Source organism: Pteropus alecto, unplaced genomic scaffold (assembly GCF_000325575.1).
Source record: "Pteropus alecto unplaced genomic scaffold, ASM32557v1 scaffold12, whole genome shotgun sequence".
NCBI classification, from domain to species: Eukaryota; Metazoa; Chordata; class Mammalia; order Chiroptera; family Pteropodidae; genus Pteropus; species Pteropus alecto.
This window is the reverse complement of record NW_006432669.1, coordinates 1,906,378-1,933,241: the sequence shown is the minus strand read 5'-3', so window position 1 is coordinate 1,933,241 and position 26,864 is coordinate 1,906,378. Positions and strand designations below refer to the sequence as shown.

At 38.9% G+C, this 26,864-nt stretch overlaps 1 protein-coding gene across 1 annotated transcript in view; it reads right to left on the bottom strand.

Moving 5' to 3' along the window:
• The window catches only part of FAT3 (FAT atypical cadherin 3), a 603,882-nt gene that overhangs the window by 79,887 nt on the left and 497,131 nt on the right, over positions 1-26,864 (bottom strand). Inside the window, exons 8-10 of the mRNA XM_015585981.2 lie at positions 13,463-13,738; positions 10,826-11,036; positions 2,157-6,230 (exon numbers count right to left, since the gene is read on the bottom strand). Of these exons, the coding sequence (XP_015441467.1) occupies positions 2,157-6,230; positions 10,826-11,036; positions 13,463-13,738 (4,561 nt within the window). The remainder of the gene's footprint in view (positions 1-2,156; positions 6,231-10,825; positions 11,037-13,462; positions 13,739-26,864) is intronic.

Below are 26,864 nucleotides of genomic sequence, written 5' to 3'. Positions count from 1 at the left end.
CTGCTGAAGGGATGGAATGGGAAGTAGTGGAATTTTGAGACCAGACTGCACTCTCGATTATAAGGCATGTGGGGGAGGGAACAGAACGGAGTCCAGAGGCCTCAGCAGTGAGGGGCAAACATGGGTAAATGGACCATGATGGGCAGACAGTGCAGAAAAGACGAGGGCCACACTCTTTTCTAGAGCAGCGGTTCTCAGTTTGGGTGACTGTGCCTCTTCCCAACCTCTGGGGGACACTGTCAATGTCTGGAGACATTTTGAATGTCACCTTAGGGGTCCATGATGGTGGTGCTACTGGAACCCATTGAGTAGAGGCCAGAGAAGCTGCTCATCATCCTATAATGCACAGAAGGGCCACCTACAACAAAGACTTATCTACCCAGAATGTCAACAGTAGTATCGAGGTCGAGAAACCTGCTCTGGTGAGGGTTGGGGTTCTCCCTGGGAGATCAGTTTCTTCCATCACTGGCTAGGATTTGATTAGGTTGCAGTTGAATATTATTTAAGCATGCACAAGTTTAACCTACTGAGTGCTTTTGGTGCAGGCTCACACTGTTCTTTTGTTAAATAAAATGATTAACGGTCTTTTGTTAATCTGTGGCAGCACGGCCAAGTTGTGTTACATCAAGAGCAAAAATTAAATCCCATTAAAACCAGCTGGTGGTTGGCACTGCTAATAGTAACAGTAGCTTTAAGCTACCCTGTTCCCATCACTTCGGTATAGTTGATGGGATGGTCCCTTTAAATCATCCATTAAAAATTCAGAGACAATATGTAAATACTTAAAGCTGAGTATGTAACAATTCTTCCAATCAGAAAAGTATCACTCAGAATGACTAACAAGTTTTTGTCTGAAACTAAATGTAAATAAATCAGAGTGATACTTTATTCACCTTTCTTTCCTTACCACTCTCTCTCATGTCTTTACTGCAGAAATATATATTTTAATAAAAGAGAGAAGGTATCAGATAAAGTATAAGATGCATAAAGAGCTTTAAGCAGAAAACGTCATGAAAATAGTTCCATGAAGGAGAAAGAGAAGGAGAAGACAGAGAAGGAGAAGAGAAAGAGGAGTAATCCAGAAAAGAAGCGTGGCAATCCGGAGTGGTGACGCATATGCTCTCCTGTTGATCTTATTCTGCAGTGATTAATTAACTTTCCCACTAATGTACTTAAGCAGATTCTGTGTCCTGAGGGCATTGTAATTAATTCATTTTTCACGTTGAATAATGCAGTTTTTCTAAAGGGAAGCCACCTGACTACGAGTATTGATGGATTCTTTAAAATCTTTTGGCACTTTGCTTATGTTCTGCCTTTGAATGTCACAACATCAAAATATGAGATTTAAAACCCCAAAATAGTTTTTAGGAAGACTGCTCCCACACCACCCACCTTCTCTTCTTTGCAGTTTAAAGCATCCTGCTTGGAAAGCTACCCATGATCAAGACACCCTTTCTTCACTCTGACATGAAATCCTCAGGCCCTCGGAGCAATGGTGACATATTTTGTGCCCTCCGGGTGACCTCATTCATATATCTTGGCTTTCTCATTGAACTGCTACTTACTATTTGGGGAGACAGAAAAGGGATCAAAGAAAATTGAGTTGTCAGAAGAAATATCTTTGGCTTAGAGTTATAACTTAGGATTTTTCAACAAAAGGTCAAACCAGGCTCTCTAGCGTGTATTATGTGTGTGCATGTGTGAGTTTTTACCATCAAAAGAAACTAGTAAATGGAGCTTACTGGAGTCAAGCTATTTGATTTTTTTTTTTTTTTTTTTTTACCTTTTCAAAAAGTAGGAAAAAGGAATATGGTTTAAAATTATCTCTTTACCAGAAAGAGCTGTTATTTTCATTTCTTCAACTGAGATACTTGGCTGGACTTCTTGTTGAATGATAAAAAGTGACACAAGGACTGGGTCCCGATCTGGGTAATCTGTCACAGGCAAACCGATGAACTCCAAGCTAAGGTTGAGTTAGCAACAACCAACAACCGAAAAACCGCATCTACTCAGAGATCTTTTACACTTTCCCAGAGAGAAGTTATCACTCTCAATCCCTCATCTCATCTTCCTTGTTCTCTCCTACTCTCACTCTCTGTGACCCTCCATCTTTAGAAAGCAGAGCACATAGCAAAAACCAAGGGTGGTAGACTGACCTGTAATATGGTAGCTCACTTGGCGATTAATGTCGGAAGTGTCTCTGTCCCACGTGCTGAGGATGGCTACCACCTCTCCCGGAGGGTCACTCTCTTTCACATTCCCTTGGTATACCTCGTGGGCAAAGACTGGAGCATTGTCATTTATATCTGTCACCCTGACAGAGACCAAAGCCGTGGAAGAAAGAGAGAAGGCCTCTCCAAGGTCAGAAGCCACCACGGAGAAGGTGAATGAGGGGTCTGTCTCGTGATCCAGGTCCTTCAAGGTACTGATCCAGCCTGTGTTGCTGTCAATGTTGAATGCTTCCATTACCTTTTCGGGCTGGGAATCTGAGTGGAGGGAGTAAGTGACTTGCCCATTGGCTCCCCAATCCATGTCGATGGCTCTCACCTGTGTGAGTTTGGTGCCAACAGGCATCCCTTCCATTATGATGGTCTCGTAGCTTGAAGTTTCAAAAACTGGCTTGTTGTCATTCAAATCCAACACCTTGATATCTACATCCACAGTAAACACAATGTCTACCTTGTCCATGGGTATAGTGGCTGCTACTTTAAAGTGGAAGGCCGGGTTGACTTCATGATCAAGGCGTTTGTCAAGCTTGATCATGCCTGTTTCCTGTTCTATGATGAAGACACTCCCTTTGTTATTTTCCGGCCGTTCCCCATTAACTGTGCTGAACCTGACATTCTGATTAGGCAGAATCCTCAGGGTGTCCACTGTGCTCCCAATGGCTGTATCTTCTGAAACAGTAAAAGAATACTGAGACTGGGTAAATGAAGGCAAAAATGTTTCAGGGGGCAAGACGTGGATATAGACAGGAATGAGGGAGTGCTTTACTGGAATGCCTCCATCTACTGCTTTGACAAAGAATGACAGCACTGTGTTTTTCAGCTGGTTAAAGTTGCCCTTCGTGACCATCCAGCCATTGTCAGGATCGATTTCCAGGAGGTCAGCCACTGAGACGGAGGCCTCACTATACAGGGAATAAGTAGTCCTTGAATTTGCTCCATCATCTGGATCTATGGCTTGAACCTGAGTGACTAAGTGGCCCCTTCCAACATCTGCCCTGACACTGGCTCGGTATTCCACTGTCATGAACTGGGGAGCATTGTCATTTTCATCCACAACGATCACCCTTACGGTGCAGAACGTCGTTCTCCCTCCACCATCAAGGGCCCTCAAGAAAATACTAATGTCTCCTTCTAGTGGGTTTTCCCGGTCAAGCCTTTCTGTTGTGATGATCTGTCCATTGCTATCTATGAGAAATCGATCTTTAGCAAAGTCATTGATGATGGCATAGCTGATCTGACCATACGTCCCTGGATCCCCATCCGTGGCTCGAACGTGGATTACCTTCGTCCCGGCAGCCGCATTCTCTCTAACCTCAGCTACATAGGTGTTTTGTGAAAAGGCAGGGCTATACAGGTTAGCCCCGAGTACCCTAATATGCACCTGTGCAGTGCTAGTGAACAACCCATCAGAGACTGACACATTGAGACTGTACAGAGGCTCCATCCGCTGCTTCCGGTGGTTGGACAGTGTGATGACGCCACTCCTGCTGTCCATCAGAAAACTCGTCCGGTCATTCCCAGATAAAATGTTATATTCCAACCGGTCAAAATCAGAGCTGTCTGCATCAGAGGCTTGCACACAGGTTACAAAATGGCCCCGGGGGGCTAATTCACTCACATATGACTCATAAATGAGCTGATTAAAAACAGGAGGGTTGTCATTTATGTCTGAGATGTAGATATGAACCAGGACCTCACTGCTCAGTGATGGGAAGCCATTATCTGTCGCTCTGACTTTCAAAGTGCAGTGTTGCACTAACTCATAGTCCAGCATCCTCGCTGTCAAGATTAAGCCACTTGCACTGTCAATGTGAAAATAATCTGTGCTGTTGTAAGTATCTTGGACAATCTGATAATGTACCATTTTATTGTTTTCTGAGTCTGCATCAGTAGAGACAACTTGCAAAACTGGCGTCCCAATGAGAGATGCTTCTGATAAGGTTGTATTGTATGTGGGTTGATCGAAAATAGGGGGATTGTCATTTACATCATTAACTAACAAGTCAACGGTGACTTCAGCCCTAGCACCAGTAAGGGCATCACTGGCTCTTACTGTCAACTTGTAAACAGATGTAATTTCATAATCCAAAGGGCTAACGACTTTCAGGACCCCAGTGTCAAAGTCAACGTTAAATTGTTTATAAAGATCCCCATCAATGATGATATATATGATGCCTTGGCCTTCTGGACTGGTGGCATTGATGCTTAGAATGGAGGTGTCCATTCTTATGTCTTCATTGATGGATGCCGTATAAAAGGGTTTATCAAACACAGGCATTGCTTTGTTGACAATAGTAATGGGAAGTTCCACAGATGTGGACAAAGAAGGTTTTCCACCATCTTTGGCTAGGATGGTGACTCCATACTCAATGTTGGACAAGTCGGAGTTGAATGCTTCTTTTAAAATGACAGTCCCTGAATTTGGGTTAATTTCGAAGTGGCCGTAGTCATCCTGTAGGACATAGGTCACTTCTCCATTTGCACCTTTATCTTTGTCAATAGCTGTCACCTGGTAAATCAGAGTCCCAGGCTCAGCATCAACTTGCACAGCAGCATAGTAAGGGAGGCCCACAAAGACCGGAGAATTGTCATTTATGTCTTCGATGTTAACTCTGACTACCACCCTAGCCACACGCAGATGGTCCATCTCTCGGCTAGCTTCCACCACCAGGTCATATAATTCCTGTTCTTCACGGTCAAAGGGGACTCCAGTGGTCTGAATGACCCCTGAGGTAGACTTTATCTTGAACTTATTTCCTGGGTTTAAGATGCTATATTTTAAGGGCTCATTAAGGCGATTTCCAACTGCATTGACGACAGCAACTTTGGTTATATTAGTATTGTTCTCTGAGATTGAGGTGGAGTAAAAGCTTTGTGTAAAGTGGAGGCCACTGTCCATGGCTTCTTTAACTGAGACAGTGACCATGGATGTACTGTAGAACTTTCCATCAGATACTTTAACTATCAGCACGTAGTGATCTTTGGAGAGGTTGTTGTTTTTTATGGTGAGCACTCCACTGTTTGCATCAATTAAAAAATGATCCAAGCTGCCTTCCATCAGGCTATATGTCAGCTCAGGGGGCACCTCGGCATCGGGATCCGTGGCACTAACTTTCAGAACTTCCACTCCAATATAGGTAGGTAGAAGTAAGACAGTCTCAAACACAGCCTGAGTGAAAACAGGAGGGTTATCATTCACGTCTGTCACCTCTATGTTGACTTCAACAGGACTCTCTGCAGTCAGCTGGGGGCTACCACTGTCTCTCACGTGCACGTGAAAATGGAAATGGGAGATAGTCTCATGGTCCAGAGTGGCAATTGTTCTGATTGCACCTGTACTGGAGTCCACTGTGAAGAACTTCTTGGCCGTGGACTCCACAATCTGATACACAAGCAGAGCATTCCGGTTGCTGTCAGCATCGGTGGCTCGAATCACCAGTGGACTGTTATCCAAGCTTCTGACAATGCTATTAACTGGGGCAGCCTCACTTAGGCTGCCCGAATATTGAGAGAAGAGAAAAACTGGGGCGTTATCATTTTCATCAACAATTTGAATATTGACTGTGACATTGGAAGCCATTCCTGCCATGTTAGTGGCCTGTACGATGAGCTGATAAGTGGAAGTCCGCTCGTAATCCAATGCCTTCCGAGTGGTGACGACTCCAGAATATGGATTTATAGTAAAGATCCCATCGATGTTTCCATCTTTGACTTCATAGATGAGGGTAGATTGACTGATGGCAGAAATTAGAATGACTGATGTTCCAATATCAACATTTTCATTTACTTCTGCTTGGTAGTCTTTATGTGTGAACTTGGGGTGAGAATTATCAGACATGGTGACAGAAATGCGCACGATTGCAGTGGCAGACATCGATGGGGAACCCTGATCCGTGGCTTTGACTGACAGGACAAACTGACCCATCGTTGTCATGTCTGGTTCTTTGGAAACGGTGATGATGCCCAGGACGGGTTCGATTTTAAATGTGTTCCCAGTGTTCCCTACAATATAGAAATCAACAGGGAAATTAATTGCAATTGGGTCAGTTTTTGAAGATTAACTTTTCATCTAAAGGCTACTTTACTGCAACATGGCAAGTAGAAAGCAATTATTTGTACCCATTCCATCTCATTCTGAAATAAAGCAAAAGACTTCTCTTTTAGAAGTATTCAAAAGCAACTCAGAAATGAGTTTTCTGGTAAAATTGTGAATTTCAGATCACTATCTTCTTAATCCAGGTTAACAACTACCACCACATAGCACTGTGTACATTAAAACTGGGAAATAAGAGTTTGTAGGAGAGACTTTTCCATTAAGAAGGTTTAGGACTTTCTTATTCCCAGCCTTGTGAGAAGAGGAACAGTTCGGGATGGCATGTGCTAATACCACTGGTGAAAAGGTATTTTTACTTAAACCATATTCTGTGTTCTATGTTATGAGAAAGAGGGTTATAGGAATCATTTCAGAATACTATCACATAGTCATTTGGTTTCAGATTATCCTAAAGGTAAGCTTTGCTACATGGAATTGGTATTGTTTCACTCTATCAAAACTGACTTCACTCTAAACACTACTTTGGCGAGGGGGTTTTTGTCAGACATGGAGAATTCTTCCCAAGTCACCGTTTGTTTTGTGAGTTATGAGGGTTTTTTCTGACTACCCTTCTATTCTTCACTCCCCCATACCCAAAACATACACATGAACACAGAAACATAAAAGTAGATAGAAAACATTATAAGGCAGTTGCGCCAACCTATAACCATTCTGTTCGCTAAATTCTTGAGAAGTTTCTGGTGAAGCAGGAGATGGTTGATAATCTGAATCAGCATCAAAACCAAGAACTTGAGGCTTAATCCTTATAAAACTGAGAAACTGGTGTCCACTTTGACATATCTGAAATGGGAAGGGCTGTGAACCATAAAACTGTAAAAATTTTAGAGCTCCGCCTCTGAAACATGCAGCAGTGTGAAATCTGGAATTATTGAGGAAGAAGAAAATTAAAGAGGAGAAAAGAATGAGGAACACAAAACTTGAGGGATGTAAAGAATGTAGTTCAGAAGTAGTAGGCAGTATGAAGCAGAATCTTTTTCACTGAGTTGCTTTTTGCTTCTCTCATCAGGCTTTCTGATACTTCTCACAGGACACACGTTTGTGTGTCTAGATTCTTTAAATCACAAGTTTGAAATCTTGGTTATGCAATTATATCTGGATTTTTCTTCTTTTTTAAGTATTGTAGTATGGCAAGCATATAGACAGTTTAAATGTCATTATCATTGAGAAAGACTCCAGGATTGAGAGGGCAGTTATGTAGCGTGTCTACTGAAACATAGCAGACATACTTTTTACTACATACTTATCAAATACACTTTTCCATGTCTGAAAATGAAAAAGTCATATTAACGTAAAATGTTTCTATAAGATACTTGCTTATTTTGAAAGAGAAAGTAAATCTAACAAAGCAGTCAATAATTTGATTCTAGCCCCAACATATGAATATTAAACAATATTATCTTTGATGTCAGTATGATTTTTTACTTTGTCACCTAAACATCACCATTTCGTGTTGACAACAACAAGATGTTCAATGATCTCATAAGCAAGCTTGCACATTTTCAATAAACAGCACTGTGGGAATTGAGTGGGAGTCCAACATTTGATTCATAGTTTGTCGAAGGAGGCAGGAATCATTTCACTACAGCATCTCAGAGAAGAAAAATATTGAGAAACGGTCACCTTCCAGCAGTGGCACCAACATGTAACCCTGAATGCTGAATGCAAAAGAGCAGATGGTATCCTGCTGTAGCATTTCCAGGTAAGTCCTTCTTCACCCTCCGCACAGCAGATTTCTACATACCCAGCAAGACACATATGACAGGGACAAAGAGGATCCAGCTTCTGACCTTGGGTAGAACTTCATAACCCTGCTGTCCCATGGCGGCTGACTTGCTTGTTACACTTCTCCAGGATGTCGTGCTCATATGTCAGGTCCAAAGTGGGCTCTGACGCTTTCCCTCTTCAACAGACTATTCCATTTTCTCAGACTCCATTTCCTGTTTATTCTCTCCTGCTATACTTGAATCTTTAAAACTAATCTCTTCTTGTTTTCTTGGAATCTACAGTTTCTTGTAGACTTTGGCAACTGGGAAAAAGCTGTGCTTATATTACTTATTGTTATTTATTTAGTATGCAACAGAGTACCTGGCACAAAGAAGGCAGTTGATAAATACTGTTGAATGACTGAGAGGTAGATCTAAAAAAAAAAAAGATTTTAAATATCTGTATATATCTTGGGATCCGATATGTTTCCATCCTCACTCAACTCTTAGTCCTCGTCTCTCCCATATTGCCCTGTCTCAGAGCCACCCATGAGACACTGCTGGCACCAAACTTAAAGCCTGAACTAAATATGAGACCTGAAGCTCTGCACTTGTATGTCACCTCAGTCCTTTGGGCCAAAACAAAAAGCTTCAGTAGTTATTTAGAGGCCAGGGAGGGGGTTGGAAATTTATGGCCTACCAGTAAACAGAGTAAAATCTTGCTTATCTAAGGTTTGTGAGAGAACTTTAAAATGTACACTTTACACAACCACCTGTCATTTGCTTTAAAATGCTGACGCCTCTGAGATCTCTCTCTCTTACCATGATCTGGAAGAAGCTGGCTTAGCTAGGTAGGACAAGTTCAGGTTCAGTGTAGGTCTGTTTATGAAGGAGCCAGTGACCACTTGAGATTTATTGTGTACTTTGTAATTCTCATTAGCTTTTTATATACACAATCAAAGGCTGTTTTTTGTTTGTTTGTTTTTCGCGATACTAATCATTCCTGTGGATTTCTGGAAATTCAAGTTTCTCTATAAAAGATGATTTAAGAAAAAAACTTTTCTCTCTAGTTTTAGTCAGCTGTTAAAGAAATGACTGAGTTCTTTATGTGCAGCACCAGGCTGTAGTCTGTGGAGGATAAAAGATAAAGAAGACAGTCTTTTCAGCTGGATGGTAAATCACTTTTAAATTACTTGTCAAGAACCTCTAAATTGGTTTAAAAATGATCTGGTGTAGAAATATACTCCTCTTCTTAAGAGGAGTATAGTAGTAGCCTTAATGACAAATATAAAAAGCAAGTAGACACATAGACAAATGCTTAGAAAATGTTAAGAAAAACAAAAATAAAACCCTATATCTAAGTGATTACAATGACATGAAGCAATGCATATGCATGAAAGAATATGGGAAAAAGAAAAAAAAAATACATAAGATTGGGGGAAAACTACAGAAAGAATGTAAAAAGTTGTTGGATTAGGTAACATTTTCTGTAATGTTATTTAAAAATTTGTTTTCTAAAAAGAAGTTTCCCTATACTATTTGTAGAACAGAAGAGCAAGGATTATACAATGAAATAATAAAAATGTCATTTGGTAAACAGAGATGCAAAATAGCATTTTAAAAAATATTGGTTAGGCATTAGTTTGAAAGGAAATTCTATGGAAATCTAGAAAAGAAATGGGTGAATTTGCTCGGGGCACCTGAGCAAGGACTTCTCTTTTTTTTGTGTGTAGAATTTAGCACAGACTCATGAAAAATGTGGATGCCAAATATAGGAAATAGTTTTAGATTATCATTCAATGCAGGTTTTTTTTTAGATGAGTGTTGGCTTTTCTTTTTCTAATCTTTTTTAGTCCAAAACTGTCATTCCAGTGTTCATATTTTAATTCAACCACTCACAAAAACGCCCCACATTTTAAATCAAGGGAAAGCAGCCTTTCCAGCGCTGGCATGAAAGGAGATGGCATTTGGCATGATGCATGACAGACATAATGTTGCAGAACATTTTGGAAATATGTGGCTTGAATATTCAAAAAAGTCAGAACAGGGGAAGGGAAAATAGAGTTGATAAAAGATATTTGTAATTTCTAGGTTCACAGTCCTATCCCTTGAGTCGACATTTATCTCTTCTGTCATAAATGTTTTCTAGCTGTCTATCTTCAAACCATCAGTAAACTATGGTCTTGCCTTAGAGATGTTAAAATAGATTTTTAAAATAAATTCAAATTTAACAAAACGAGAGGCTGTATTTATTTATCTGTCAGGTTAAGCAGGCAGTTTAGTAACCACCAACTCAACTACTCTGCTACTCAGATCACCTCCAATGAAATGAATTTGTGTCAACTATGGGCACAGGAATCTCTGAATCCCACAGCCCACCTACTGACAAGTAAACAAAGACATGTAAGATTCAATTCATAGAACTGTCTGGCAGTCCTCAAATGATGGAAGGCTTTGGTTATTTTAGTCTGAGGCCATGGCTCGTTGACCCATAAGTAAATGACACTGAGTTTACTACACATTTCTTCTCTCTTCTCCATTCTGGAAAAATCTGAGATTGAACACAATAAAAAGAAACTCTTTCTTTGCTGTCAATGATGGAAAACATATTATTGAAATGCCAAGAACTTTATACACCGTCATCACGCAAATGGGCAGCTGCTTGGCCAAAAACTTCATTTGGAGACATTCCAGAAGTAACTCTGAATTTTACAAGGTGATAAATGCTACTGAGAGTCGAATGCCATGCATTACACTGCAATCAGTGCAACAGCTCTCACCTGCTTCTATGGTATATATGAGTTCTGCATTTTCCCCTTTGTCTTTGTCCAGAGCCGTCACTTGCAGAACAGCTGATCCCAGAGCAGCCGATTCAAACACAGATGCTTCATACAATGGGTTGGTAAAATAAGGGCTGTGATCATTAGCATCTTCCACATTCACAATGACTCGGGCCAAGTTTCTTCGATAAGGAAACTCCTGATCTCTGACCTTTAGGCAAAATACAAGAAGCAGGAGGTCTAAAACTTAAGTTGCAAAGAACTCACATGGCTATGCCTGTAGTGAAAACAAAATGACATAATGCACACAAAGTGCTTGACCCAGTCCCAGGCACTTAGAAGGCACTCAATAAACGGTAATATTATCAAGTCAGGACATCGATTGTGAACAAGCTGAGAGCAGGGACCACATCGTCTTTATTTCTCAGCATTATGCTTTGGCCTGTCGTCCATACTCAGTCCGTGTTTATGGAACCAATGCCTGGATATTATAAACAAGGGACTTTCTTCTGGCTCCTCCCACGCAGCCATTACCCCTAGCTGTATATACAGCTGCTGGATGAAGACTTTTGTAAAGGGAAAACTAAAAAGTGGATTAATGAATGCAATGTAGGCATTGTCATTCATTCATTCAACAAACATTTATTGTCATCTATTACTTGTCAAGTCCCAGGATTGAGTCTGATGGCTCAGCAGTGATTTAGATACAGTCCCTGCCCTCAAGAACCTTATAGTTGACTAGGAAATGCAAACAAGTAAATAGACAGGTATAAGGCCCAGTGGTAAGTGCCAGGATGGGAGCGAGTGGTAAGGAGAACCTCACTTAGCATTCAGCTTCTTCGAAGAGGTAACAAAAATAAGTAGAAGTGGGAAATGGTGGTAGTGGTGGTGTGGGCACATATTTCGGGCAAGAAGAACCAACATCGAAAGCCTAGGACTGGGAGAGAATCCTGATTACCAAGAAGATGAACTGAATCTTAATTTCTAAAATGTGAGGCCCATTGTGACTTCCCCAAAGGACATGCCTGACTACTTTAAAGTTTCCCCTGGTTTGCATATGGCAAAAGCTTGCAAATAATCAATTCTTTAACTCATGATTTTGCTGGAACTTTATGTAGCACTAATCAAATGTACACTTTCCATTTGTTCAATTTTAGGCTTGAGAGATGTGAAAAAATTAGAAAATATATCGAGAAGAACCATCAAAGGGAAAGGGGTTTTCAGAAATAGTACCTAGAAGAAATGAGCACACTGACTAAAATGGCTTCGGTTGGAGGAAGGCAACATAAACGACTTGCTTGCTCGAAACAGTCGATTACATACATGATAAGTGGTACAGGCTGACCAAACTGAATTTTGAGTTTGTTAAGAAAAGAACGAACAGAAATGGCTTGAAGAATTGTGAGAATGGAGTTAGTCATTGTACAAAGTTTCTGCCTCTGAAGAATACATGCAAAAGCGACCCAGTGAGCTTGCTGAATTTCCCTGTCTGTAGACTGGCCTATCATACCCAGGAACCAAGCTGGACTCTGTATTTTGCGATGACTGAAATCTAGGTATTTTCAATGGAATGTCCAAGGGTGCAGGGACTTTGTCTCTTTTATATCTTTAGTGCCTAGAACAGTGTTTGGCACACAGGAGGTGCTGGAGAAATATCGCTGAATGAATATATGATGGCAAAGGGATGGATGCGATGGTCCCTACGAGTTCCTCTTCTGCTCCCTGGAGTCTCAGCTGGAAACCACAGCGGAGGAAACAACACTTAAGTTTCCTCTTGTTCAGGAAGGAAGAGTGGCACTTGGCGGAACACTACTTTCAGCTGCCTGGGAATTGGTAGTGTCTTGGTGTATTTTAAAGCCAATCGGTACATGAGATTAACTCTCTGTTGCTCTATAGGGTCTTAAGGAATGTGGGGAGGCTCTGTAGGCAGTGCAATTGCCCACAGGGTTCAGGCTTGTTGGAGGGACAGATTTTAGGTCACAAACTAATCAAGGATGTTTCTTATTAATCTCTACATTCCAATTATGGGAACTAGGCAAACTCCACTTTAAAATTAAAGCAACTTCTATATAATTTGGGGACCCCATGAACCCAAATTCAGATATGACACTCTCTGTTGGCTTCGGTATGTTTTGAGTTCTCTTTCATGTGCCAGTATTTACTATTAGGTCCAATGCCAGTGCAATAAATGATAAATCAGTTCTCTAAACGCTTCCAAGGACCGGGCATCACATAGGTTGAGTAAATGATTACCCTTGTGATTAATTTCTCAAGGAACTTCTTTTAAACTTTCCCACAAAATCTCTGGATGCAAACCAAGACTACATCCTGGGAGATTTATGGAAACATGGCCTGTTCCTCTGCTCTCAAGTCAGTCTGTCAGCAGCATTTACTGAGCAGCCACTGTCTGTAGAATTCATCTAATTATTCAATTTGGCAAAAATATGGAGTTGCTATCTAACAATAGTGATTCCTCACTGAAATAAAAAGGCGAAAATGAAGGCAATCCTGTTGTGAAAAGACCAAATTTACCACTACTTACAAAATTTAAGGGCCCTATACCTCTGAAGACTAAGGTACATGCCTCGAATGGTTAGTGATTCGGCTAGGAATGCGAATTAAGCAGTTTGGTCCTACCATTATATTGAGAATGTGCTTGTCCTGGGCCTCATGGTCCAGCCTCTCGGCCGTGTAGAGCACGCCAGTGCTGGGGTCAATCCGGAATTTTCTCATGCTGACGGAGTCGATGCTGCTGTGGACAGTGTAGCTCAGCTTGTGCTTCTCGTCTCTATCCGTGGCTTCAATCTGCAATATCTCTGTATCTGGGAGCACATCCTCGGAAATTGTCACATCATAATTCGGCTGAGAGAATTCTGGACCATTATCATTATTATCTAGCACTTTGATAAATACCTACAGTTAAAAGGAGACAAGAGTGATGACTAATGCCGGTTCACTCATTGCTAGTAAGAGGCCCCTGGCTTTTTTGTTCCCTTCTAGCTTCTAGCAGCTATCTCGATATGTAAGAAGAGCTTGTAGGAAAAGTCTTTGTAATCAGAGGTTGACAATAAACCTGCAGTTCACATTAGCAGGAACGTAAACTCCGAGCAGATCAATACCCTAGGTATTAATTGAACAGCCGAGATGGCCCCGGGGGGGTGATAATGTCACGGACTTATTTGAGGCACAATGTAAGAGATTATAAAGTGACTTCAGTGTGTTCAGTTCCTATTACCTTAAGTTGTTGTCATGTGATCCTTATAGTGGACTTAATGTAGAGGCAGTGACAGAATGGGAAGAGTAACAAAGAAGAGGCTGAGGAAAGGGGTAGTGGACACAGGGTGGCATTCTCAGAGCTGTCAGAGTTTTTCAACAGCAGTGTCCACACACTGTGGCTCTCCTTCAGGTGGAAGGTATTAAGCAAAGAACATGACTAATGATAGCTGAACTTGTTTTTTCATAAAGCATTTTGGTATAAAATGTCTCCGGTAGATACAAAGTAATAGCTTAATGAACCTTCATGTATTCATCACTCAGCTTTGACGATGATCAATTCATAGCTAATCTTGTTTCATCTATATGTCCACTCATCACCACCTGCTGCCCCATATTATTTTGAAGCAAATCCCCGTCATCATATAATTTCAGTATGTATCTCTAAAAGATAGGGACTCTTCAAATAAACACACACACGCAAAAGTACCATTATTGCATCAAAACAGAGAAAACATCATCAATAAATATTTAGTTGGTGTTCGTCTTCGTGTAATTGTTTTTGTAATGTGTTATGTATGTTTGTATACATATGTATATTTTTTCATAGTTTTTTTTTTTAAATCAGATTATGCCAATAAGGTCCGAACATTGCATTTGGTTGATATATCTTTTAATTATCTTTCAATTTATAGGTTCTTCCTTGATCTCCCTCTATTTCCTTGCAATCTTTATGTTGTTATTGTTGGCACTGAACAAACTGAGCCATTTTATCTTTAGTTCCCACAGCCTGAATTTCATTCATTGGACCCCCGTGGTTTTGTTCTACATGTCCCTCTGTCCCCTGTATTTCTTATTAATTGGTAGTTTGATGTAGGAGGCTTGATAAGATTCATATTTAATTTCCTCCCTCTTCTCCTCCTTTTTCTTTTTTGATAAAAATCCTTCATGGGTGATACAGCATACTTCCAGGTAGAGGTATGTAATACTTGGTTCTCTCTTGTTATGAGAGATTAGCAGCCATTGATGATCATAAATAGATAACATTAATTCATTAAGAATGCAAAAAGGTAATATTTTAATTCTACGATTTCTTTCTCACTTATTAACTAGAATAATTCTAAAAAGAAATTTGTTACAATCACTTGGTTACTCTTCCTATAAGAACAGCAGGATAAATAATTATTTTCCTCTATCATTTCGAAATAATGAGTTGGTTCTCAAGCTCCTCCCAAAGTGAACAGTGAGGTATTTTTTTTTCAAGCATTGTTGTGACCTAATGAACTCAATCACATCTGATATGTTTCTGTCCACTGTAGTCACGATATTTATTGATGTGCAAATGGTCCTTCTTTGGCCAGTGAGAGCCTCTTCAAGTTGGCTCTTGTAATCTTTTGACACAGTCCTAGTATAGTCTTTGATAGCTCCCTTGCTTTCCAATAATTGCTACTGGTAAATTTTCTGGGGTGGTCTTGTACATTTTCGGACCTAGTCTTGAATTACCCATTTCTCCAGAAAGTGTTAGTTTCTTTTTAGTTAGAAATGACATTTTAGGGATCACGATCTGGTGCTAGGAATGCTCATTGCTGCTAGATTTGCTACTGCATCTAGCTTTTTTCCAGTAGTGGACAGAGTCAGCAAAGTTTTTTTTTGTTTTTAATGAGTATTTCATGAATTTATATTGATACTTCCAATTTAAAATTAGGCAGTCAAGGTTTTTACTTAATCTCATTCTTTTTACATCTGTATCTCCTTTCTCCCATGCTAAAATTTCTCATGCTCAATGACATCATCATAACTATTCATTGCTTTATCCGAAACACACACGCAAAAGTCTCAGAATAATAACACCAGCATTGTTATTATAATTACATTATGAGTATGGTTATTCAAAATAATTTAATATTATTTTGCAGTTCTTTTTGTCCTTAGGATTTATCCTTAGGAATATACAGTCAAATTAGTATATTAAAGTCACTTAGAATAGCTCTTATCTGTGGAGATGTCTTACCAACTGAATATACATGTAAGTTCATTTACTTCTATTTACTTTCAAATTTTAGTCTTGTTTTTTTGACATTTAATTTTGTTTAATATTATATTTAAAAGTACCAAAGTCAAATTTACAAAAAAGGTACAGTCAAAGAAGTTTAGCTTCTATATCTTTCCCTTTCACTTTATTTGATCCTCCTACAGGTAATCAGTTTTTAAAAATTAATGTTATGTTTTATCCATCTATTTTGTTAATATAAACATATTGTATACACTGTTCCCCAATGCGCTATTTCATTTAACATTATATCAGTGGTTTTCCATTAGTGATGACCTTATTCCCCCAGGGACATTTTGGAATTTCTGAAGGCATTTTTGATTGTCTCAACTGAGTGGGACGGTGTTCCTAGAATCTAGTGGGATAGGGGAGGGATCCTGCTAAACATCCTACAATGCACAGGAGAGTCCTCTGAAAAAAGAACTATCTGACTCAAAATATCAATAGTGTAACTGCATTATATCCTGAAGATCAGTCCACAGCAGTATAGAAATATTCTTCCAATGGGTAGATGTATCACAGTTAATTAGTCCTTTGTTGATATTCATTTAAAATGTTTCTTATTTTTCCTCTTAGAAATAGTGTGTAATGAAAAGATTTGTGCCTATGTCTCATTTTTGCTAACATATATTTGGGTCGCTAGTATTGGGATTGCTGGATCAAAGAAGTGCTTATAGTTTGTTAGGTATGTCCACACTCCCGCACCCAAAAGTTTTATCATTTTCGCATTCCCATAGCAACATATAAGAATGACTGTTTTCCTATAGCCTTGCCAACAGAGTATATATGTAGTAAAACTATTGAAATTTTGGCCAAAGTGATGGATTGAAATGGCATCTCAGTGTAGTTTTAATTTGCCTTTCTCTTATTATAAGTGAGATTGAGCATCTTTTTATACATTTAAGAGCCATTTGCATTTCTTTTTCTGTTAAAACTATATCAGATCATTCTGCTGTGGGTGAAATGGCTCTTTCATTTATTTTTAGAAGTACGATGATATAAATTACAAATGTTTTCAATTTTGCCATTTACATTTATTTTGCTCATGGTGATTTTTTTCCATGCAAAGTTTTTATTTTTATGTTTATGTAATTGAATACATCAGTCTTTTCCATGTTGTTTCTGGATGTTAAGTCCTAGTTTAGAATATTCTCTACATTTCCAGGTTATAGGTGAACACACTCATTTTTTATAAATAGCATTTATATGTTTCCTTTACTTATATTTCCGTCTCTAATCCATTTGGAATTTTTTCTGGTATATTATGTGAGGAATGCACCCAGTTTTAGTTTTTCCACATGGCTCTCCATTTATTTCAATGCCATTTTTTAGATCATCACTTCTGCACTGATTTAAGCAGCAACTTTTATTGTAAACTAAATTTATATATGCAAATGGAATATTTCTGGCTTTTCTATTTTGTTTTATCGGTTTATCAAGTCTTTTATGCATTAATATCAAAATGTTTTAATTATGGTCTTATAGTATATTTTAATTGTTTGGAAAAAGTAGGCCGTCTCTTTTTCAGGGTTTTCCTGGCTGTTCTTCCAAATGAACTTTATAATCAACCTGTATAGCAGCTGATGAAACTTGGTAACATTTTAAATTGGGATTATGCTAAAAGTATAGGTTAACTAAGGGAGAACTGATTTCTTCATGATGGAGTTTTCCTATCAAAAAAACAGTTTGTCTATTTTTATTTGTTCAAATCTACTGTTTTGTTTTTCAGGGGTGTTTTAATTTTCCTCAAATAGCTTTTGAATACTTTTTAAAGTTTATGTCAGTGAGGTCTTCTTTCCATTACATCTTTCACTTTTTTTTTTTGGCTACATATATAGGCTATTGATTTTTGTAAGTTAAATTTATAGCTTGTTACTTTACTAAATTTTCCAATCATTTGCAGTAGTTTTTCCATTCACTCTTTTGAGTTTTTCAGGTACATAATTATTCTATACGCAAAAAGATAACGTTTTACTTTTTTCTTTAAAATTTCTGTAACGCAAATTAATCTATCTAATTGCATTGGCTAATGCTTACAACACAATGTTAAATAATAATGGAAATAGTGATATTCTTGTTTTATTCCTAATAGGAAAGTCTTTAGTAATTCCCTATTAAATTATATACAGACCAATTATATTTGGCTTCATTATAGAAAATTATTTACTTTTTGAAATAAATTTAGTCAGACCATGGTTATTCTTATAAATAGCTAAACTATCTCTCCCTTTGGTACTGATGTGCTTTTTTGAGTGAGAGAAAAAAGATAATGCTATGACCTCTGTGCCAGCACAACTTACCCATGGGAGTGAGCCTGACATGGGAAAAAAGCTTTGCCTGCAGTTTAAGGAAGAAAAAGGGTTGAGAAGTGTGCCTGTACAGTTTGGGGCATTTTTTTTTTTTAATCTCCACTGTATTTGGAAAGTCTACTAGATTCTTTGATTGTCAATTCCTTTTAAAAGTTCAAGTTAACTTAGTCAAGATGCTAAAATATTTGTGTTCACAGAATAGTTATATTAATGGGCTAAAAAAGCCGTTCCAGCCAGTTAGGCTGCCCTGACCTTCATGAAGTTTCAAAGTTGATGTGCTCTTGAAAAGCTTGCCTCTTTCTGCTTGTTTTGTCCTAAGCCTAATCTATAGTCAGAACAAGTGTTTCTCTGTAAAAGACTTCCTTCTCCTCATTTGCTTTTTATTTCCCACAGTTGGGGCCATTTGTGAGCTCCTGAACTAACAAACAAAGCAAAGTAACTCTCAAAGATGTTGTGTTCAAAATCGTAATTGAAAGGCCTAACGAAGTACAATGGAATCAAAGCAGGAGAAAACCTGAATGTAGGAAGTTTCTTCAGAGTTAGTTTCAATGCTGCCCACCATAAACACTTTGGGTTTTGCAGGCTCTTCTAAACTAGTCTGGGTAGATGCCAAGCCTGGCTTTACAAAGGCTCATGGCGGGAAGTGTCCAGGGGAGAGTTGCAGGGAAAGACCTCTGTCTTTTGTTAAAACCAATTAAGTCCTAAATTACTGAAATTCTGTTCTGCCTCTGTTGGCATTTCAAAACCATAGTTAAAACATTCCATAGTAGTGATTTTGAGGATGATGCCCCTTATATTCTCCCCAAGCTTATAAGTTTGTTTTTGAATACGTAACTAGAAAAATCACGTCAGTTTGTGCTTGTTTTATAGTTTATATATTTGCTTCTTAAACTTTATTATCTCTAGTTTACCAGTGTTGTCAGAATCAGAGAAATTAACGGATGTGCCCAAAGTTGCAATAGCAAGGCCAGACTCAAACCTAGGTCTTATGGAAACAAATTCTGAATTCATTCCATCATACCATTTCCATGTCCACTTAAATTATACACATAGTAATTATAAATGTAGATAATATACATGTGGAAAAATATGTGTGCAAATGTTATGTACCTTGCTATACAGAAATCCTAATTTACAAAATACATAACTGACATGACCATTCTCATTTCAGGAACATCAATCATGGGATGATTTTAAATAGAAAGTTTGCCATTGCCTTTAAAATTGGAATCTATTTTCAAAAACTGATTTACTCGTAAGTTGTCAGGCACAGATTTATTACTTAGTGAAATTTTGTCATTATTTTTTTTTAATATTAGAGTTGCCTTGCTGCCTTATTTTTCTCTATACATTGAACTTGTTTTAGCAGTTTTATAACCTAAATATACAAGGAAGTTTGGGGCCACTGCCATTTTAACCTGCTAAAAGTGAGATGACGCTAAAGGAGATCAAAGAAAACCCTTGATGAGGGTAGTGTCCCTCGAGAGTCCCTTGAGCTAAGGAATCATGGAGAAGCTTTAGTGAAAGTGATTTGTTTCTACCCTCTCCACCACTCTCACCTTTCAAGCAGGTGCAAGGTGGAGAGAAAGGATAAGACAAAGTCCAAATCTTCAAGGTAGAGTCTGCTTTTAAAGAAAGGAGGCTTGGTAAGGAATTCTTAACACATCACTTGGAGACAAAAGAGGAAAGGAATCCTCATGATTGTGGAGGGAAATGCTAACTTTACGAATACAAGTTACAGACCTCCTGGCCCCACTGAATACAGACTCTTTGGCAGAAAGCCTTTGTGGCCTATCTGAATTAACTGCCTTTGTGGGGCTTAAGAATTTTGAAGATTACCTGAAAGAGGTTTTTAATCTCAGGTTTGGCCATGGAGCATATAAATACAAGCTGATTTTCATATCTTTATAAATCAAAGCAGGACTTGAATAAGAAAAGTATATTAAAATCACAAAAGCACACATCATGAGTCCCTGAATCAAATCAATGTAATTTTTAGATTATTATTTGGGCATGACTATCTCTGCTGTCTTTCATGAATAACAATAAAAGCCACACACATAATATTTTATAGTTATAAGGTATATTATTTCAATTTTAGGTTGAAAATGAGACTGCAAAAATAAAACCCGAATGTGTCCAACACATCACAGATCTCAAGGACTTTCTCATAACATTTTATTCTTATAACAACCCATAAGGCATGGAAGGTCTCATCCCTATTATACAGAAGAAATTGAGTCTCACAGAGATGGAGTTACCTTCTTTAGTAACTCAGACAGCAACTGGTGAAGTGCTGACTTGAACTTAGGTCACCTGATTCAGGGTCAGTGCTCCTTCCACTACACAAAATGCTTCCCCTAATGAATTAAATTGTATATTTTGTATGTATAGGTAGGTAGGAGCAAGTTTCTGAGATGGTATCTGATTTTCAGAAAGAAGAAATGGGTTTCTATCTTTTTACCTGTATACACCTCTAGCAGCCACCTAACTAGTCTGTGCCTCAGTTTCTCACTGGATAAATGAGTATAACAACACTTGATTTAACTACTCCCTGGGTGACAAGAAAGTGAAACTTAAGAGTGAGGCTTGTTAAGTCTTACTATGCAAATATCAAGTGTTTTATATTCCTATGTATTTCCATCCATTGATCCTTCGGAAGAGTCATGTTCTAGATTTGTTTAAATATGCCATGAAGATGCCATAGCTCAGATTGGTCTGGCAGATGTTTGAGGAAAATTGTTAAAATTCATAATTTCTTATCCTTGGTAATGTGTGTTTTTGTGGCCCATAAGTTCAGTGGGTTGAAGTGAGGGCCATGAGGAGGGTGGGGTATTTTGCTCTCTTCCCAGCAAGTATGGCTGGCTATAAGACATTCTAATGGCCATAGGTGGTGCCATGTTCCCCAGGCAGCCATCTAAAAAAGTGTCCCCCTCATAACTAGTAGGGCCAGGTGAGTTGCTCTTCATGCCTTAGCATTTAATCTCGCCTTTGAGAGGCAGCACAGTGCAGTGGCTGAGAGAGCAAGCTCTAAATCCAACTGCCTGTGTCTGAATCCTGATCTACTCAAGTTACTTAACTTTGTTTTGCCTCAATTTCCTTCACTGTAAAATGGGGATGTCTAAAGGGGATTATTTTTGTGAACAAAAAATGGCCTAGGCAATAAACCTGACAGCTCAGTGACCAAAAGTAATCACACAGGATGGTATGATCACAAATTCCTAACTGGACAGGTCATAGCGAGCAGTCGGTTCCAGGCTTATAGCTTTCTTGGCAAAGATCAACATTTCCCTTAAGTGAGCTCTATCCATTGTTCTGATGCATCTAGAATAACATACCTTTGAAATGTCAGAGCAGTTTTCTTTTCCTACCCTTTGAAGCACAACCACCAGTATCAGAGCACAAGACCACAGAATCACTCATTATCTTGTGCCCATCTTTATGTAGTGTAAATGTTAATTATTAATTATCCTGTACTGGCCAATGTAAAAGAAGTGTAAAAGAAGTGTTAATCCATTTTGCCTTTTAACCAGTCCTAGAGATTTCCCCCCATGCTCTCTCTCATCTTCTTACTCTACCACCCGTAATTTCATGCATCTTCTTTATGTCTTCTCCTTTGATTCTAATTTATAAAATAAGCTGCAAAACTGCATTCTCTGGAACATTTGAAATCTTGCTCCCTGGCATGTCATCACTTTGGTCCAAATAAACTCATAAAAATTCTCTACAGGTTTGGGCATTTCTTACATCGACATTTCCTATTTTTAACAGAACAGATTACCACAAACTTAGCAGTTTAAAACAACACCCATTTATTATCTCCTAGCTCTATAGATCAGAAGTTTGAGTATGGTGTGCTTCAACTGGGTTCTCTACTTAGAGTCGCAGAAAGCTGAACTCAGGGGTTGGCAGGGATGAGTTCCCTTCTAGAAGTTTTGGGGATGAATCAGCTCCAAATTCCAAGTTGGCTGAATCCAGGTACTTAGGGTTATAGGCTTGCAGTCCCGTTCCTTGCTGGCCGTCAGCAGGAGCCTCTCTCAGCTCCTTAAGGGTGCCAGTGTTCCTTGTCATGTTGCCGCTTTCACATTCAAACTAGCGATGTTTCAAATCCTCTCACATGTGGAATCTCTGACTTCCCCTTTTGCTGCATCTATTCCTACTTCAGCTGGAGGAAGTCATCTGCTCAGAGGCTCATATTCACAAATTCTGGAGACTTGGACATGGATATGTTTGGGGCTGAGGGTGGGGCATTTTATCTACTGCAAATAGTACCTGCCTCATAAATTAATTGTGAGAGTTAAATGAGTTTCCTTTGGAATATAAACAGTTTTTAAAAATCGATTTCATGTATTTCAGTCAATTACAGTCATTATCTTTAATGTTCAAATTATCCCATCTTTGGCTAGTGGAAGGCAATTTAAGTTGCCTCTAGTCATCTTTGAATATGATTCCACTAGTCTTTTCTGGCAAGATAAGATGCCCAGGCTCCTGACCCAAACCTGGAATCAACTAATTTGAAAGGAATCCTGGTTCCTTTCCATGTGAAATGTTATGTGGAGACCACAGCCTGGGCCCTAGGGTAGAATCCTTCTTGTAAGAGATCTGTAGTGCTCCTCTATGTTGAGACAGTAACCTCATCCTCCTGGCATCTCATTATGCCTGCTCTTTATGGGCCTCTGGTTCCACCTGGATATTTCCTTTCCCCTCTTATAAGAGCCAGTGCTTGTAGGATGCCTCACCTTTTCTCTACCCAGACTATACCACCTCGCTAAAACTTTTCATCTTTCCCTTTTAAGCCAGACACTCATGCTCATTTCTGGGCTTCCACAACATCAAAGTGGGGAATACTTCCGTTATGTTGAAGTGTTCCCCACTTTGATGTTGTGGAAGCCCAGAAATGTGGTGCCCTTCATTTTTCACAGATTATTTCTATTTTTTTATTTCTTGAAGGGAGTTAACCTCCTGTTTGTTATCCATGACTTTGATAGATAAACTTAGTCTCTTTTTTTTTAACCCAGAACAACGGTGCTTGGAAACACCATGGAAATAGCCCTGTTATCACAGCAGGAAAGCTTTATAAAACTGACAGTCCCCCTCAGGTGTGTGTTTTCTAGGAAGCATGGGTGGTTGCATGTTGAAACTTTTAACTAGAGTTTCCAAGTAATAAAATAATGTCGAAGAGTTAGTTTATCTTACCTATTTTTAAGCCATACTCATTTGGACACCTGATGAATACTAAGGGTCTACTTGCTAAAAAAAATATACATACACACCAACGTTTATAAGCAATTTCATGAGCTTCAAGCACCTTTCAGGATCTGAGACTATCTTGGGGAGTTTAATTTGATTGCACAACAGGATCCTGACTTGCATTGGCTTGGTGGAGGCAGTAAGATTTGGAGAGCAGGAAGGGGTCTGGACAGGAAGGAACATAACCGGAACCAGGGTGCCAGTTTGAAATCTCTCCACTCAACATTATTCATTTTTTGGTCTAGAGTAATGCTATTCCTGGTGTAGCCATAAACTATTTGCTACCATTCCATGACATTATACACATAGAAATTGGGAGTAAGCTTTTCAAACTTTGAGATAATTCTTGGAACACAGAAAGTACTCAACAATGTTGGTACTGGTTTTGGGCAAAGAGAAGACTGTCAAAGAGCCATCAAAGATAACCATCCTGGGAGGGAGCATCAGGAACTAGGAAAAACCCACTAATATATCCAGGGTATACTGTGCTCAGGGCCCTTGAAAAATTCTACCTGGTTTGATCTGCATCGAGGGTACTTTCATAGAGGATGCTTTAAGGGATCATCTTGTACTTTCCTCCTCACGACGATTCAAAAAGTTACAAAAACAGTCTTTCATTAAAAGCCTGGGATGCAGCACTGGATCAACCCCTTCATCCGAGTGCTGTCTCAGGCACTCATTTATTTCTCACAACAACCTCTGAGGCAGTCCCTGTGATACAAATGCTCAGAGAGGCTATGTGATGACAGTAATAATAATTGCAGCAGTAGCTAATATTTCTTGAGAACTTACTATGTTTAGACCTCATGCTAATACTCTCTCTATATAAACTCATGTAATCCACAGCAGCTCTAATGATGTAAGTCTTGCTAAGCCCAGGTTATAGATGAAGAGTCTAGAGTGCAGAGAAGTGAATTGATCTCCACCTGGAGGAGATGCAGCTAGTAAGTGGCAGAGTTGGGATTGGGACACAGGTGTATTGCTACAAAGCCCATGCTGTCAAATACTATGATATAAAGTACAATAGTAGCCTTCATAAAATCAACAACTATTTTATGCACAGGCCCTTGTCCATCTTGCCAGGAGGTTTTTGTGTATGTTGAGATGCTTTGTTTTTCCATTTAGTACATCTGCATCTTTATAACTTGAGCTCCGCAGAACCTTTTTACATTCTGTACTCACGCTAGGGAGTCTCGGTGAGGAAAAAGATGTTTACCTGACATTGTAGCTTTGCGGTATAAGAATCCTATGAGTTGGGAGAACAGGCAAAAGTGAAGATGAAGGGGTTTCAGGCAGACACAGAGATCCCTGAGGCTTGGATTTATTTGACACTCGTGAAGTAAAATTCCACATGTTGTTTATGGCTGATTGGAAACTCGTGTCATACCATGTTTTATGATTACAAATGAACAAAGTAGAGAAAAGTTCCCAAAGGAAAAGTGAGCAGGTGTTTTGGGGCTATAGGACATTTATTTAGTTATATGGTGAGGAGTATCTGTTTGATGGTAGAATCGTTAAGCTGCCTAGGTTCATGGTTTGGAGTGTGCTTTAGTGGTTTCTAAAAGAAATCTAGAATGCCTTTTCTTTTCTAAAACATCTTTTTGTAAAAATGTCCTTGACACTGAGAGTTTTGACTATTTCAGAGAACTGCTGCTGTCACTACTGCCAGAGTTGCTGTGGCAAACTTGAGCGGAGGCCTGGACTGGCAGAGATTGGCGGCGTATTCCGGCCCAACACACCCTGATCGAGCAATGGTTTTCTGATGGTAATAACGATTGCATATAAGTTTATACTCTGGAAACTGTTAGTGCACACTTCTTGAGAAAGTCATTTTCCGGGGGACACAAAGTGGAAGCTTTTGACGAGAAAATCTCTTGATACTCTTTATTAATTCGCTTAGCTTTGCCTTGCCAAGGGGAAGCTCCAAGTTCACCCCAAGTCTCTAACTCCTTCCCGACTCCTTTGGAGATAAGTCTAACTACACATTAGTCTGAAATAAAATCAATGCAAGTGGGACTAGAACAATGTGTACATTAAAGGTATTGTAATATATGCTTCCATATTAATTTTTAAAAAGTAGGTGTAGCTCGTCATTCGGTTTTAAAATTCTGAATCACTGTGACTCAGGCATCTAGTACAGTGCTTAGTATATGGTATGAACTAAAGAAATACTTGTGAAATAAGTGCTGCTAAATGATTTCTCATTGGGTCTTAATGAAATTCTAACATAAAAGTTTCACTGATAATTTTTATTTTCAGTTAATACGAATCAGCTGTGTGCTTTGCAGATCCAGCATGACTTCCATATAGGCCCAGTTGAATATGTAGTTATCCACTAATCATTCACTCATTCTAAAAATATTTATTGTGTCTCTATAACATTCTGGGCACAGTGGATTACTATTTAATTCAATTGTTCTAAAATCCCGGAGAAAAGAATGAAACTGAATATGGTTCCATGCTTTATTTGTATTTTACTCAGACATGTCTTATATTACTAAGTGGTGCTAAAAAGTTGGGTTTGGATATGCTAAGACATGGCTAATTTAAAAAGTCTAATTTAGCTTCCCATTTAAAGTAAATTAGCACTAAAGACTTAGTGATACTGCAAGTGGGTTATTTTGTATTAGTGTTGGGACTTTCTTTTAGATTGAGTGATTCCTGTAGGATCTCAGCATGGAGTCCTTTTCAGGTATCTTGATAATACTCTGAAATAGAACAGATTTTGGTAGGGTGACCATATAACTTATTGACCCAATAGGGGCAATTTTAAGAACGAATGGGATACTATTAATTATACCAGTGCAACAAGAGTAAGTGGGATCTCTCAGGCAAATAGGGTTGTCAGGTCACCCTAGGAAAAGACATGAGTTGAAAGATGGGTGTACTCACAGGCTGGCTGCCTTATCATGTGCATGTAATCCCTTTCTGGGTTTCAGTTTATTCGACTGAAAAGTAAAAGGGTTGTACTATAATAAATCCTACTGTTTCCTTAAAATTCCACCATTCTATGATTATGAATAGACTCAAAGAAAAGAGTCTCAGCATATGTTTAAAACTGGTTCAAACTAAGAGGCAGCTGGATAGACAAGCACATGAAATACTCCTCCTCTCCTCCCCTTTTTTAAAAAGCTTCATAATATTTTAAAGAAATCAGTACTTGCTTACTTCAGGGTTGGCAAAATTTTCATCTTTACTACCTGAAACTGTTAAGAAG